The following is a 16,180-nucleotide window of genomic DNA, read 5'->3' as shown; positions in this document are numbered from 1 at the left end:
CCATTATTGCTCCAGTTTAAAAATAAATATTTATTTACATATTTTTTAGAAAGAGGGGATGGGAGGAAGAGAGGGAAACATCTACGTGAGAGAGAAAAACATTGATCAGTTGCCTCTCATATGCTCTCTGATGGGGACCTAACCTGCAACCTAGGCATTGCCCTGACCGGGAATTGAACCAGTGACCTTTCATTTCACAGAATGATGCCCAATTAATTGAGCCAGGCCAGCGAGGGCACCCCAGTATTAATGACCAAGCTGACAAAGTGAGCAGTAAGCTAGCTTGCAAATCTGTTGACATGTTTGGCTTTCATGGGCAGACCGGGATTCAGTAAGAAAAGGCATCTTGAGTGTTAGGTTGCCTAACACCTGCCTCAGCATGTATGTTTTTATTATTTTTATTATTATAGTTTAATGATGCTGCACATTCTTAAAAATATGTAGGCATATTCTACCAAATAAGAGAGCTGTGTTACCTCCAATTTGCTGTATTGTTCACAGGAGACGTAAACTCTCACACAACCTGGAAATTACAGGAGACACAATTATATTCAAAGTCAGCAGAGGGTTAACTCAGCAGGTCCCTGTTTCTCGAGCCTTGTACTTTCTAAAGGAAGGCCGGTCTTCAGGGGCCTGGCCCTTCACTGGCTCCCGGGAGATAACCTCTCAGCCCTTGTAATATCCTGCCCGGAGCAAGCACTTTGGCAAGTCTGAGCCCCCGGGCTGTGCTGTATGGCTTTGATCTCTGAGGGGCTGGAGAGCCAAGTAACACAGATCAGCCACAGAGTCCGACATGGCTGATCCCCAGTAAAAATTCTGGATAGCAGAGCTCAGGTGAGGCTTCCCTGATGATACTGGTAACACTTAACACAGGTTGTCACATATGGCTGCTGGGAGAGCCATGTCCCCATGCAACCCCTTTGGGAGGAGACGCTTTTCGGTGCCGTTTGCTGTTGGGACTTCTCGACTCCTTCTGCTTCAAACCCCATTTTCTACATTCTAGCAACCCCAAGTCCCAAGGCTGCCCAAATATCAAATTTCAGTCTGGGCTCCGCCCTGGCTCTGGGCCACTCTCTTTATTCCCACCTTCCCAGCTGGGAGATAGTTACTCCCCGCTGAGACTTTGGAGGGAATCCCAATTGGCCTAACAGGGTGCTCCTCTTGGCTTAGATGCATTTCAACAGTAAAAAAAGTCTTTAGTCAAAAGGTCTTTCAGGGAAGTCAAAATAAACAGAAACAAAATTTTAAAACCCTCTGTTGTCTATATTTATATTTGCTGAATAACAAATGAAGTTTGGGCTAATGTTTGGGTACAGGTATTACAAAAGGGTGAACTCCAGGTGGGTGGAATCTCAGGTCTCTGTCAGGTGTGGCTGAGGCAGGTGTTTTGGGGTGTTTGGCTCCCCAAAATCTCATGCTGTTGGCACCTTTTGTGACTGGAGGAAAGGATGAGCCTTGGTCAGGAGGTTTGGAGTTGGCTCCTAGAGAGGGTTTGAAATCTATGGTTTGAGATAAACACAAGGCCAGTCCTAGATGATTCTGGAATCACTGCTGACTACCAATCTGTGTAGATTCTCATCTTCACTCCCCTCCAACTGCGGTCCCTGAAACCACTGGCCTTCATGGGCGCAGGGAGAAGCCAACCAGGTTCCGATCAGTCGCCCACTGCTACAGACAAGGTCAGATAATACGTAAACGAATGAGATAATAAGTAATTGGACAAATGAATCCATGTTCCAATAAAACTTTATTTGGCCTGTCCGGATCAAGTGTAATAACGCTTAATAGATTTTTTTAAAATATGAGTAGTAATAACAATTCCTCTGTAATAACAATTATATATGAACTTCTGGGCAAGGTCAGCAGCTTGTTCCTTTACTAAAAATGTAAAGCCACCCTCTGAGGACAAATGGCACATGAGGAGCGGTGTACATTTCCTTTTCTTTAAAATAAAAAACAAAACCAAATACTTCCTATTTACATATTCTCCATTTAAAAATCTGTCAGTGTGAGTAATTCTGTTTTTAAATAGAAGTTTCTAATATGTTGCAGGTTTCAATGTACAAATCCTAGTTAGCTGATTAGATTTAAGGTGCTGTTGAAGTGAAGGCGAACACAGCCAAGACCAAGACTGGGGGACCCTCTGTCTCGAGTGGCAAGACTTCTTCCCATGGGCATCTTTGGGTGTGTTGCGGGGTGGGGATGGAGCCGAACACCAGCGGCGGGAGCGGCACAGCCTTCCAGGGGCCCGGCTATGCTTCTGCGGAGGGGCCGCTGAGCCCCCACGCCATCACCTCGGGCTCCGCGTGGGAGTGCCCCTCTGGGCCTGCAGGTTCCAACTCATCCTGGCCTAAACTAGCAGGGCCACGGTTGCCTGGAGTCCCTTCCCTCGTCATGAGGCCTCCATGCTGCCCCCTGACCCCTGAGTGCCCCAACTGTCGCCTCTCACATCTTCCTACCTTCCTGGGTTCCTTGTCATCCCCCCTCTCTGCCCCCGGCCACTTGCTCTCCAATGTACTTCTTTAGGGCCTGCTCTTTGCCAGGGCTAAATGGATGATCAAAATCAAGGGCAATGTTAATGAAGCCTCAGAGGGCCCATCTGAAATCTTTTTTCCTCACATAGTTGCTCTATGGTGAGCACCTCACTAGGTGCGGGGCTGGCGGGGGAGGGAGCTCTGGAGGGATTCATGAAATTGCTATCGTCAAAGTCACCCACATATAATATCCCTTGGGGAACTAGGGCCGTCCGCGTGTCTGAGCATGTGTCAGGGAAGTGCATGAGGAGACTGGGTGAGGTGTGTGCACAGGCCTGGGACAATGAGTTATTTTTCCTGCAGACCCCAAACGGGTCTGATCTAAACACCGATTTCAGATCATGCAGGAGTGAGGCAAACACAGGGGCATGGCAAATGAGGATGTTTATGTACTTGAGGCACCAGAAAAATTATGCTCGAGGAGGGAGAAGACACTGGCTCAGTTTCCAGTTTTGGAATACAAGAAACATTGCTCTGAATAAGAGAACGTGGAATGGGCCAGATGGTCACGCACAGGGAAGATGCATCTTGGACTAACTTTTCTGACTGCAAAGCCAGTGTGACCCAGCGGAAGGCATTCTAAGCGGACAGCCACTGGCTGGGGGCCGGGGGACTAAACATAGACTTTGCTTCTCTGCTTCTCACTGTCTTTCCTCATCTGTCAGTTGAGGCTATTTGGGCCAGACGGTTTCAACAGCAGGCCCGCAAGATCCCCGTCTCCCCCGCCTCTCATCAGGCAGGGCCCGCGGACTGCTGTCTAAGACAGTTTCTTCCCTGCACGCCACCACTTATAAAACACAAGGGCCTTCTCTTCGCGGCAAAAGTGATCAACCCAAACTAGGCTCCTGTTCAAACCCGCTCCCAGAGGTTAAAGGCTAGTTATTAAGGCAGTTTAAGAAATGGACATTCCTCTCGCTCCTCGGATCCTTCCTGTGTTCTGCTAACCCCCAGGCAGCAGAGAGGGGCAGATGGGGTCGGGGAGGTGCCAGGGCGGCGGCCTCCTCCTGCCAGGCCCGGCTTTCCTGGGTGGCCTCCCACAGCGGGGTGGGGTGGGGGTTGTGCCGGAGCGCCCCCTCAGCCCTCACCACCTTTCTTTGGAGAAAGTCTCGGTCTGCACGAGATCTCCAGGGTGCTCGGAGATGCACGTGCCATTGAGGTCACTCAGTTTATTGTCCGGTAGGTCTTCGGGCTTGGTGCAGAGCTTCAGCGCGCGGGAGATGAACACGTCCAGGTCGAATTGGGGACTGGCGCCGCCGTCTTTGGCGGCAGGGTGGCCGGGCGGGGAGGCAGACAGGCGGTGCTCAGGACCCTCGGGGGGCGGGCTGGCGCGCTCTGGGCCGCCCTGCGTGCTCTTGACCCACTGCGCGATCTCCAGGAAGAGGCTGGCCTGCTCGTCCTCGCGCGCCCCGGCGTCCGCGGCCACGGCGGCGGCGGTCGGGGGCGCGCCGGCTGCCTGTTTCCAGTGCGACAGGTCCAGGATGAGCTTGGGCTCCGAGTAGTGGTGCGGCTTGTTGTCGCGCCACAGCAGCTTGTCCAGGTAGGACGGCGACCCCACCTTGTAGTCACAGGAGTGCCCGTAGTCGGCCTCGAAGGCGCGCTCCATGGACGAGTGCGACTGCTCCAGGAAACGCTCGGAACTGCTCTGCGAGTCCTTGCGCGGGTCCACCTGCACGTCCTCCGCCAGCGGCGCCGATCCCGCGCGCGGGTCGCGCTGCACCTCGCTCGCGTCCAGGCAGCGGTCCGGCCGCCACTCCAGGTCGGATGACAGGCTCACGGGGTACCTGCAAGGATACAGATGGAACGGTGATTGGATCCCCAGCCCCGACCCCCTGGCTCCTGTCCCCACCCCGCTCCAAGGTGGGAGCGTGATGGGACAAGTACTGGTGTGAGCTTCCAGGGCTCAGGTAGAAGGACTGACTTAACCCTTGTCTTCTCTTAATTCATTAAATACCCTACCAATATTTCTTTAACGTCTACTGTGTACCAGGCACTGTTCTAGTCATTGCCAGAAGCCACAGTGAACAAAACAACAAAATCCCTGTTCTCATGGGACTTACTTTCCAGGGGGTGCACCTATGCAGTGCTCCTTAACCTTTGACATGCCCGCAGATGGCAGTGTTAGCATGCTGATCTCCTGCGGGAGGTCTGAGCTGGGGCCTTGGGCTCTGCGGTTCTAATAGGCTCCCACCTGATGCTGCGGCCCAGGAACCACACTCTGAGTAGCAGGGCCCTAATGAGTGCTTCTCAGCCCTGGTTCAGATTAGAATCACCTGAGGGAATTAAAAATAAAATCCCATGGCTGCCCTACACCCCCTAATTCTGATTCAGTAGGTCTAGGGTAGGGTCCTGCATCAGCATCATTTTAACCCTCCCCTCCCCCAAGCGATTCTAAGGTCCAGCCAGGGCTGAGAATTCCCGCCCCAGGGGGTCTGGTTGGATCCCCCACCCGCTCCCCGGCGCCATGCCTAGATGCAGAGCAGGTGGGGCCTACGGAAAGATTATGGGCTCCTCAGGAGAGGCCAGAAATCCTTGGAATGCTGCCCTCTGTTAACTGCTCTGCAGCCATAGAAAGTGAAGGCAGCCTGCCAAGAGCAAATGAAGGGCAGACGGGCAGGAGAGCCAGCCATCAGCTCAGGCCAAGCCCTCCCTTCCCTGGGCCAGGTGCTCTATGCAGAACCTTTGGGGGGAGGAGTGGATAAGGCAGGGAGCTCAGAGTAGGCATCAGCCAGCCGCCAGCTGCTCCTGAAACAGGGGACCTACTGCTCACACAGGAAAACCCAACACACCAAGGACGGGCAGGGCTGGCTGCGCGAAAGTGCAGACGTGCAGGGACTGTCTGTGCCCTTTAAGAGGCACAGCAAGGCCCCGGCACTGCCTGTCCTTCCGGTGACACCTGTAGGGCTGGGGCCACGCCTAGAGGTGAGCGCGGCCTCCTCCCACGAGGGTCCTCAAAATTGCAAATAAGTGTAGGAGGAAGAACTTGTGAAGACCCTACCCCTCGGCTGCTCCCCACCGGGGGCCAAACAGAAGTTGTGAGTCCACAGCCTGGACTGCGGACTCAGTGTTATCACTGCGTCCGATGAGGACACGGGTGTTCAGAGGTTAAGCAGTTTGCCCAGAGCAGCTGGGCCAGTAGGAAGGGGTTTGCCACCACCTTTGTCGTTCGCCTCCCTCACACAGGTATGGCAGGAAAGGTTGGGAGCAGAGGTGTACCAGGTTCAGAGGTGGTCAGCGTTGACGGGCAGAAACCCTGCTACTGTTTTTCCCTGGCACCAACCCCATGCTACAGCTATGATTAGCATGGGGTGAACCTCACCGAGTCCCCAAATGCTGTGGAGTGGAGGGAGAGGGGCTGCTGGGACCACAGTCAAGGGCAGGCCAAGCACGGGGCGGGTGGCAGAAGAGTCTTCATTAATCTCCATTTGCTGGCAACTCGATGACAACAATCGATATGGACAAACCAATAAACCTGTCCAAAAATAGCAGCGTGGCCCTGACCTCCGCCATTGGCGGAGCCTTCTTAATCTGAAACCCATCAAATGGCTGAAAAGGAGGAATTGCTCATCTGTTACATATGTAACTAGCTGCCACATCCCCACAACAGCGGGGCTCCCACTTAGACCCCTCGGAGTCCTAGCTGCTAAGCCCTTGACTTTATTTCTAAGTTGAGCAGCTAGGGCTGTCCCTCCCAGGGATAGCAGATGGTGATTCCCAAATGTTTAGCTGTGTGATCTAAGAATATCAGAATAGGAAAGGACCTAAGAGATCATTAAGTGCCTTGCCTACACAGAGACTGTTAAAAGTATCTTCTTTAAAAGCATCTTCTACCCAACTCTGATTCATTGGTAGTGACGTCTGGACACACTGTGTTTAGAAGGCTTCCGCTGCCCAGCCCAGTTTAGCAGGAAAGAGTCCTGGGATTGCTTAGCAGTGTCTGACATGGATGCAGCCTGGGGAGGACCCTGGATGGGCCAGATACTGGCTGTGTGACACAATGCCAACCTCTACCTCTCTGAGCTGTAGCTGCCTCAGGTGCCAATGGGCAATACCAATAATGATACCTCCCCTAATGGCACTCCGTGGAGGTGCAAACGATGTGAACGCGTGAACGAGTGGTATGGTGGTAAATTTTGCACTGTTTATTTGCCTTGCGTTGCTGCAGTTCACTTTTCCAGGGCAAATTCCCAGCCTGCTAGAAGTCAGCTCATTGCTCATGAACGCTTGTGGAACATGGCATTGAGCCCAGTATACGCGGGGCGCGGAGGAGAGCTGACGATGGCTGTGCTGCCCAAAGGAAAGCCCCTGACCTGTGCACAGGGGTGCGACAGGCTGGGCGTGTCAGGGGACAGGAGAGGGAAAGGCAGGGAAGTACGCTGGGGAAGCGCCCCTGGGCTATACAACATGGAAAACAGAGGGAAAGGTCACAAAGGATCATGGGAATGTGGGCTCTAGACTCCAGGGCTGGCAGTTTCTGGAAACACACCTGTCCCAGTTGGAGAGCTGGCTCTGGCTGGCGGCCATCAGCAGGATGTCGTCAATCTCATCCTCAATGTGGAAGGGGTGCTGCGAGGTGGGCTCATCCTCGGGGCACGAGTACGGGCTCATGTAGGGGTGCTGCAGCCCCATCTCGGCTGTTAGGCGGTCCATAGGGTTAAAGGTCAGGATCTTCTCCAGAAAGTCGATGGCTGTGGGGAGCAGAACAGGACATGAAAGCCATTTGTGGCCACTGCCACTCTGAGAAGGAGACCCCCTCAGGAGGGTGACGTTCCCGGGTATTTGTACTTTTCCACTTGTACAAAAAAGGTTTTCAGCCATTTTCTTTCTCACGACCCTCACCACAATCCAGTGACAAATTTGGAGCAGATGCTGCTCTTTTGACCTCACAAATCTAAGTACTAGAGGCCCGGGGTGGACTTGCTGAGGGTCATGGTTGGTTACAGGAGATCTAGGGCTAGACCCCTGCCTTAGGCGGGACTTCTCCAGAGAGAAGGATTGGGATGTAGGCGGTTAAATGGCCGTGATCCCTGGAAGTACAGTGGGAGGGGTGGGGGGAAGAAGCCAGTCAAGGATGTGCCAATGAGCAGGTTCCTCCTGTGGGCCCCTGGGGCTCAGTTCCACTGGGGTCCTCCAGGAGACAGCGTGGGACACACCTCGGAGGCGGCTCCGCTTAGGGGGCACGCTGGGGTATCTCTCCCCCTGCTCACATTTGTCTGGGTCGAGGGCTGCCGCGGCGGGTGGGGGAGCCTGCGCCCCTCAGGTGCCAGCAGTGGAAAGCCTCCGTAAGAAAGGGCAGCGGAGGTGAGGCAGGTGGGACAGGGCTGGTAGCCAAGAGCGCCCAGCTTAAGTCCAGAGCTCTCTATCACATGCTGCCCTGGGAGGTTTGACAAATAAAAGCAGGCAGGCTACACCTTCAAAACTTTTCCCCACCTGGGCCTCCCGCCATGCCAGGCAGTAACTCTTTAGTGCCAACCAGGTGTGTCCAACCTTTTGGTGTCTCCAGGCCACTCTGGAAGGAGAGTTGTCTTGGGCCACACATTAAATACATTGTGACACATAATCACACACACAAAAAACTCATAATATTTTAAGTAAATTTACGATTTTATGTTGGGCCACATTCATAGCCATCCTGAGCCACATGTGGCCAGCGGGCTCAGGTTGGACACCCCTGGAGCCTAGACCAAGGGCAGGTCCTGGCACCTGGAGTCTGGGGACAGAAGGGACACTCAGAAGCCTTGAGCAGTGGTTATTTGCCAACCTGCATGAAAGTACATGAAGGTTTCAGTGGGGTGTTCTGGTTGTCCATCAGCTCTGGGCACAGATACCAAGGCTCTTTTTCCTAAGCAGGGTAAGCAGGGTGAGGCCCATCTGCGTGTGAGCTCAGGGGTGCGTTGTCTCAGCAAGGTCTAGCCTGGGGGCTTGCATTACTTCTCAGTGCTGGGGGCTCCACTTAAATCAGGACTTGGCTAATAATGTCACAGCCCACGTGCTGCTGAGCTCAAGGCCCAGGCTGCTGTCCCCTAGGAGGGGCTCCTGGTGGGCCTCAGCCGCACCATTATCCTGCCCTTCACACCACCTCTGGGTCTCTTGGCAGGAAAATTCATCAACGATTCAGGAAATCGATGGATTCTGAAGGTCAGTGGCCTCCCAGGAGGATGCGGTGCTGCTCTGTAACCTCAGACTGAGAGACTAGTGATGCAGCAGTAACTCTGATCATCCCCAAAGGCACTGGGGCTCAGGGGCTGCTCCTGGGCCAGGGCTGCGGGCCTGAAAGGGGATTGGCCTCGCGGGTTCCCAGCATTGGGAAGGACCGGGCACTGCAGAGCGCGGCCCAGCTCTGCCACTGCCCAGCTGCAGGCACGTCTTTTCCTCTTTGGGCCTCCTGCCCCTCCCTTGGTCCCACCCGACAACGTGGGACCCTTTGACGAGGAAATGGAGAGTTAAAGCTTTAAAGAGCAGGCATCATTACCATTACCATCATTATTAAAAAAGACCCAGTGAACCCTGAAGTTGGACAGAACCTATCCCCAAGGCCACTCCACTGAGTCTACCAAGGATGAGACTCCTCTTTCCTCTCCCTGACAGCTGGTCCTCTAGCAAGTGCCCAGACGCTTCTAGGAAGCCCCAATATTAGAGAATCCTTTCTCTGTCAAACCTACCCTTTAACCTCCCCTGAACCTCGCTCTGCCCTTTGTGGTCCCCCTACATCAGCATGGTCTCTCTTCCCCATGCCTGCTCCTCTCCTGTTGTCCCCGCAGTTAGATGTGGCTGTGTGATAGGTGGGCTCCATGGCATGGGCTAGAAGTGATGTGTGTACCCCATTTCTGGGCCTCACCCAAGAAACCTGCTGCAAGAGTCTCTGTTCTCCCTTCCCTTGGCTTCAGCTGGAGGTTGGTGCCCAGGGGGTCTTTGAAAGCTACGTGTTGAAGATCACATCCACTCTGACAGCCTGGGTCCCCAACAGAGCATCCAGGCTCCCCTACTGGACTTGGGGTCAGTAGTGAATACACTACTGCAGGGTAAGCCATAGAGATTTCAGATTTTCTGCTATGGCACTAGCCTACCCTTAACTCACCAACCACCATACCCTCCCTCCCCCACCTCCTTTCTCTCCTGGGCTCAACTCCCGCAGGTGTTTTTAAGGTATAGGTAATATAATGAGGCTTCTGTACCATCCTGTCACCCTTCTGTGGTCCAGTGGCTTCTCAGGATTCTCAGAATCCCAGAGGTTCTGGAAGAATGCTTAGGGGCATCCAGCTGGGCAGGGCTCTGAGGCTCTCGCCCCTGATTCACCCAGAGCTTTCCTTCCCCATTTTGTGTGTTAGGTTTCCTCATCTGATTTGTCACTCGCGGTGTATTTACTTCTGGTGGTAAATGGAGCTCAGAACTGGGTGGCCTCAGGGCCTGCCTCCTTTGTCCTGTATCTGTGGCATGATGCTGTGTCAGCTGTCAGGGGACATGGTCACTTAGACTACGTCCCCTGAGCCTCTGAGGGCTACAGCAGAAAGGCCCCCTGCCTCCTCCTGTGTCTGCAGGGCCTTGAAAGCACAGTAGAGGGAGCGAACGGAGGATCACCAAATGGCTCTCCTAGACAGATGGGCTCAAGTACTCGTTCTCCCACCTATTTTCCACATCAGTGCTGCCTCATTACCTGAAGGCCAGAGGCTGAATGGGTTTACTTTTCAAGGCCAGAGGCAGATGAGAGAATTTAGGATGAAGTTGGCATGATGGGACAGGGCAGCAAGCTTGGCTTTAGGGGACATCTGTTCAGCTGCAGGATTTAGTCCATACTCATCAGCTGGGCACTCGAAGCTCTCGGACCTTCTCACCCCTTCAGTTTCATGGTTTGTGACTCATCTTGCTGATCCGGGCCCTCGCTGCTCTTGTGGGCCGGCCTCCGTCCCTCGCAGCACTTGGCAGCTCTTTCCCCTTTCCCAAGTGCCCAGAGCTCTCACTAGCCCTTTAGAATGTGGTCCTTAATCTCCATTCTCATCCCTGATGGGATTCCCTGTCTTCCCAGCTAGACCAGCTCTTGCGTCTCTTTAGATTTCCATTCCTGGCTGTTTTCTAGCCACAGCGGGTTAACAAATGTGCGCTGATGCTGCTGACGACAGCAAGGAGCTTCATCATATTCACCCAGGCACCGGTTCTGACTTGCCTGAGGCCAGGCCCACCACCCTCAGAGCCAGGGCACCAAGGGGCTGCTGTGTGGTTGCTCGGAGGAGGGGACATGGGTGACACATTCTTGATCCAGAATTCCTGAGTGGTGAGCGTATCTCTTGACACATGGTGGGGTTTCTACAGCAGCCTTGGAATCAAAATAAATAGGGACGGCTGAGTCTTAATTTGTGGTGAATCAAAGAACTGCTCTTCCCTTCTAATGATGGGGAAACCGCAGCAGTTTACTGCGGTTTGATTGAATGGGAATCATGGCCAAGGACATTGTTAGCCCAAGTTCTTGGTTTCTTGATGAGGAGGAGTGTGGCAGAGGGTGCCCGTTTGTGCCTGGTGTCTGTTCTTCTCTTTCATAATAATGGACACAAAGTGTCAAGGAATAAAATACCCATTTCACAGCCTCCGCTGCAACGGGGTGGGGCCACATAACTCAGTTCTGGCCAACAGGGCGTGAGTGGAGGCGAGGTGTACAAATTCTGGCTCATGACCTGAAGGGCAGGGGGACCCAACCTCCTTCCTCACCGTCCTCCAGGGACCAAGGACAGCACCATCAGGTGGCAGAAAAGGGCCATGGGCCCCGGCATGACTGTAGAGCAGGTCCCCCTATTGGCCTTGGACTGCCTGCTTTTGGATGATTATACGAGAGAGACATAAATGCCTTAATCTGTGTTTTCTTAAATAAGACTGAACTCTTATTTGAGCCATTGAGAGTCTGGGTCTTTCTCACAACTGGCAGAACTTGCGTCCTACTTCTATGGCAGCTTCCTACGGAGGCCTCGGACAGGGAGGAGGCCCCACGGTAATGTAATGTCTAAGTGCCTTCCTGTGCCCGGGGCATTGCAAATTCTCTTTTGCTTTCTTGTCACAACAACCCTGTCTAATATATATTATTAGGAGGTAAGGAAACTGAAATGCAGAGTTCAGAACTTGCCCAAGGCCAAACAGCTGGCCACTGGTGGAGCTGGGAATGGAGCCTGGCTTTGGCTCTCAGGTGGATAAAGCTCATGTTCTCTGCACCACAACACACCTTCCAAGAAGGAAAAAGTAAACGAGAAGAAGGAGAGGGGCAAGTGAGAAAGGCAAGAAAGAAAAGGAAGCAAACCAGGGGAGGAATATGGAGGACCACAGTGGCTGCTGTGAGTGCCTGTGGGCCAGGCTCCCAGCGCCCCTCGTCCTCGGCCTGGAACCGGCCAGGGCAAAGGCTGCTGCCGGGGGGCTCGCGTCTATAGCCAGGACTGTGCTTGGTCCTTTTGGAAGGTCACCCGCTCCCACCCCTGAGGTGATGCCCCCGAAGCTGGCCTGGCTGTCCAGCTCAGGTACCTTCACTGTTCACTTCAGGGAGCAGCTTGCGCAGGGGCCTCTTCACCTCCCAGGTGCTGTTGACAAAGGAAGGCATCACCCTGAGCAGCTCATCCTTGTCCTCCTCCCGGATCACAGGGATGGTGTCTAGTATGAGCTGCATCTGCTCCAGCTCGTGAGCCCCTGGGGAGGAAATGCCAGGTGGTTAAGTGTGCTGTCCAAGGGACTGGGTGTGTGGAAGCCCCATAGCGGCTCCAGGGGGGCAACACAGGACAGTGGGGACAGCACTGGGTTGGGAGCCAGGGGCCCTGGGCTCTGGCCTTCATTTTGCCACTAACCTGCTATGTGACTATGAGCAGATTGCTTGCTGTCTCTGGGGCCTGGTTTGGTGATATGTCTCTGCCTCTGAATGGAGCAGTCTGGTACAGACTGAGTCAGCCGACACTAAAGTGACAGGAACAGCCTGGCCCAGGGCTTTCCAAGTGCTCCTTCCCATATGGCTCTTCACATGTTCTTTACTAGGCAGGGGAAGGAAGGGATTTCAAGACTGGGAATGAGCCTTAGCCTTTGGCTTCTGATTAGGGGGACTCCAATGAGGAGGAAAAATAATCAGGAATAACAAATTGGGCTTGGGCTGTGCCCCTGTGTTCCTGTTGGCAGAGGGAGGAAGACAGGCTACGCCTGGTCTGTGGGTCAGGATGGAATCAAGTGTTCATTCATTCAACAACTAATTATTTACTGAGCACCTTCTCTCTGCCAGGCATCATTCCGGATGCTGGGAATGAATACCTTTCTCATCTGTGAGGAGCGTCAGTCTTTGTGCATCTCAGAAACGCGTCTCCTACGCTCAGGCAACGCTGACGCCTGCAACAGAGCTTCAGCACTGCTGGTCTGGGTCTGCAACAGAGCTTCAGCACTGCTGGTCGGCCCGTCTCCCTGTGACCCTGCTCTCACCTCCAGGTTGCTCTTCCTTTCATCACTTCTATTTTTTTTCTTTTCTTTTTTTTTTTTGCATGAGTAGCCTTTCCACTTCCTCTGCCAGGCTGAATCCTCAAATTAAGCCTCTTTCCTGGAGGAGCCTCCCCTGACTCATTCAGCTGCACAGTGGGCCCTCCCCTTACCACTGGTTCCCATGGGATTCCAGTCTGCCAGAGGCTGGTGGCCCAGGATGGGCTCTTCCATGTCCCCCCCAGGATGCCCTGGGTGGTGCTAAGCATATGCAAATACAGTCAATGCCCACTGAGAAAGTGCCTAGGCATCAGGGTCTGCTCCCAAGGAGGCCCTTTGGCCTCTCCCTGCAGTGGGCTCATGGAGGGTCGGTTTAGGGACTCCTGTGTGAGGTCCCCTCTCCAAAGGAGCACTCCAGACTAACAACTGCTCAGAGCGGCAGGGAGAGATGAGGAAGGGGCTGAAGATGGAAGTGTTTTCAGCAGTCAATCTCAAGGTGTTGAAATACAAGTAGTTACTTGATTTTGGAAGTTCTGTCCTCAGAGATTATTTTTAGTCTTTCTAGTGTTTTGCCTGAAATGATAGTAAGGCGCCTCCAAGTTATGCCATAAAAAGCCACAGAGGTTATTTCAAAGAGAAAGTCTAGCGTGTTTTGTGCATGCAGTTCTTCCTTTTTCTAGAATAACACCAAAGGAAAAAGAAAAAAGGAAAGAAAAAACAATCAAAGAAGAAAAACAAACAAACAAACAAACAAACAAAAAAGAACGACACCAGAGGAGAAGGAAGGTGGCGCGATTAGCAGCTTACCTGCAAAGAGCATTCTCCCCGTGAGCATCTCGGCCAGGATGCAGCCCGCGGCCCACATGTCGATGGCTTTGGTGTAGTTGTTAGGGGAGAGGAGCAGACGTGGTGAGCGGTACCACTTCGTTACCAACCCTTCCGACAGGTAACCCTGCAAGGCAAAATCCCCAGCTCCAGCCGCCCGCCATGCAGACCCCTCCTTCCCACGCCTCCTCTTGTTCCTCTTCACCCAGAGACAGGACCCCCTTCAGGATCCTTTCACCCTCTGTCCTTTCCTGTTCATCTGGAAGGAGCATTAGGGAACAAAGGTCTGATTATAGGAGTTCAGGTTAGTTTGTGGGGCTCAAATGGTGGGAGAAGCTCAGGACACCCTGGAGTTCTCCTGTGTAGAAAGGGACTCAGGATACCATTATCTTAGAAGAATTACACTACACCAGCTTGATGTAACTATGCAAAACAAATCTGCCCTCATCCAGTAAGAAGATGGATAAATACGAGCCACACTCAAGTTCATTACCGCCACTAACAGAATAACAATGAGACGATGGAATTTCATTTATCCAGCAGCTTCATCTTAGAAATAGCCATACATTTGAAATCAAGCCAGTTGCTTTGGTGCTAAAGGTTAGAAGCAATGCAGCTACAATGCCAGAGCCAAGCTCCTGCTGAGTGTGGGTAAGGCTAGCTTCATAATGACTGCAGACGAAGGGCCTGTGAAAGCAGACTCAGTGGCAAAGCGGACATAGCTTTTGCCCAGAGGATCCTGGGAGTTCTCCATAGTGTCTTTTTGGAGGATCGATGTTGTAGCTGATTTCAGCCATTGCTCAGTGATTTGTGGTCTGGAACGGAATCCCTCTCTACAAGGTAAAAGGATAACCTAAGTGGTTTTAGCACAGATAAGAAAATATAGCCAGGCAATTTGGAAATTGTTCCCTACATAATTCAGAAAGCTGGCCTAACAGTGAAACATGGGAGATGTCCCTGTGGATTAACTGAACAATCTCTCTAAGGTAAGCAAATGAACCCATTTTGGATTCAAGGGGAGACAATTCAGATAGAGGAGCTCCAGTGAGAGATTTGAGGGATGATCTTGTTCTTTGATGATGTCATCCCCTGTTTGGCATTTGAATTTGCCTTTTTACTGATACAAAAAGTATCACAGACCAAGGTTAAAATGTATGAAAAGTTTGAAGCCCAAGTACTCAGTCACTTTTGATCAGTTAATCTGAAAACTTTTCATTTTTGAGCAAAGATTTGTTGTTTAAAACCTTCTCGTGACCCTGAATCATGACAAAGGTTTTGTCTCCTCTGTGGCACAGATTTCTTCAGAGCGGGGCCTCAGACTGGTGGAAGCAACAGGAAAAGAGGAAAATGCCCCTGAGACAGAAATGACTCCAGCAAAGCTGTTCTCTGGTCTCAAAGCTCTCACCATCCTTACAATTTGTAAATATATCCCTCTTTCTCACTCTGGGCATCTACGTGTGTACATTCCACGGATGGAGGTCCTCAAACCGACTGCCTTCCCAGCTGACTCACACTCTGGCTGGCTTCCTCTCAGAAGCTTCCCGATTGGCGGGGATGAGGTTGGATGCCCCTCCCAGGAGCCCCGTGGTCTCTGTTTGTCTACTTTCTCTCTGCTTCTACCCAGTCCCTCACTCTCCAGATCGCTAGACTCTATGCCTCTCATGAGCAGCAGCTGTACCTTGTTCCACAAGCCATTTCCTCATTGCCTAGCCTCACGTCTGCCTCCTGGGAAGTGTTCAATCGATGCTGTTGAAGGAGTGAATGAATAAATGAATGAATCAATAAGGAACGTCTCCTATGGTCTGAACCCCCTTCAAAACAAGGCACCTTTTGCAGGGATCACTGATCCTTTTCTTTGACATATGTGATTTTCCAGAGTTCCAGTTCCCACTTTCAAAGGTGGGTGAGGAGTTTGCAAAAGTTGACAGCCTTGCCTTATTCCAAAAACGATTGGAACAAAATAGATGTCATTTTTAAAAATTGACTTTAAAAAGGTGTATCGAAGTATGACTTATGAATTTGCCCTTTTTAGTGAATAGTTCTATGAGTTTTGACAAAAGCACGGAATCACATAACCACCATCACAATCAAGATTCTACAACAATTTCATCATCTCAAACAATTTTCTGTGTCCCCTTCTTGTCACTCCAGTTTTGCCTTTGTTCAAAATGTCATGTAAACGGAATCACAGCATGAAGCCTTTTGAGTCTGAATTCCTCCGCTTAGCATAACGCATTTAGACTCATCCATGTTGTGTGTACAGTAGTTCGTTAGGGGCTGAGGTTTGATTCTAAAAATTACAGACAAGCCAAACTGTCTGTAGAAGGTCACTTCGGAGTGGGTAGGTTATAAAGGATGGTCTGACTTTATTTTCCTCTCAGAGGCCGAGACTGTCAGAG

At 52.1% G+C, this 16,180-nt stretch overlaps 1 protein-coding gene across 2 annotated transcripts in view; it reads right to left on the bottom strand.

The window, feature by feature from the left end:
• Positions 1 to 2,477: 2,477 nt before the first annotated feature.
• Positions 2,478 to 16,180, bottom strand: part of MAPK4 (mitogen-activated protein kinase 4) — a 127,757-nt gene continuing 114,054 nt past the window's right edge. For both annotated transcript variants that reach the window (XM_054583663.1, XM_054583664.1), the window contains exons 3-6: positions 13,764 to 13,908; positions 12,030 to 12,191; positions 7,018 to 7,219; positions 2,478 to 4,315 (exon numbers count right to left, since the gene is read on the bottom strand). In XM_054583663.1, coding sequence (XP_054439638.1) covers positions 3,616 to 4,315; positions 7,018 to 7,219; positions 12,030 to 12,191; positions 13,764 to 13,908 — 1,209 coding nt within the window. In that variant the 3' untranslated portion in view covers positions 2,478 to 3,615. The remainder of the gene's footprint in view (positions 4,316 to 7,017; positions 7,220 to 12,029; positions 12,192 to 13,763; positions 13,909 to 16,180) is intronic.

This window comes from Pteronotus mesoamericanus, unplaced genomic scaffold (assembly GCF_021234165.1).
Source record: "Pteronotus mesoamericanus isolate MK-2021 breed Mesoamerican mustached bat unplaced genomic scaffold, CSHL_Meso_final contig_74, whole genome shotgun sequence".
Lineage (NCBI taxonomy): Eukaryota > Metazoa > Chordata > Mammalia > Chiroptera > Mormoopidae > Pteronotus > Pteronotus mesoamericanus.
This window is presented reverse-complemented; position numbering and strand designations above follow the sequence as displayed.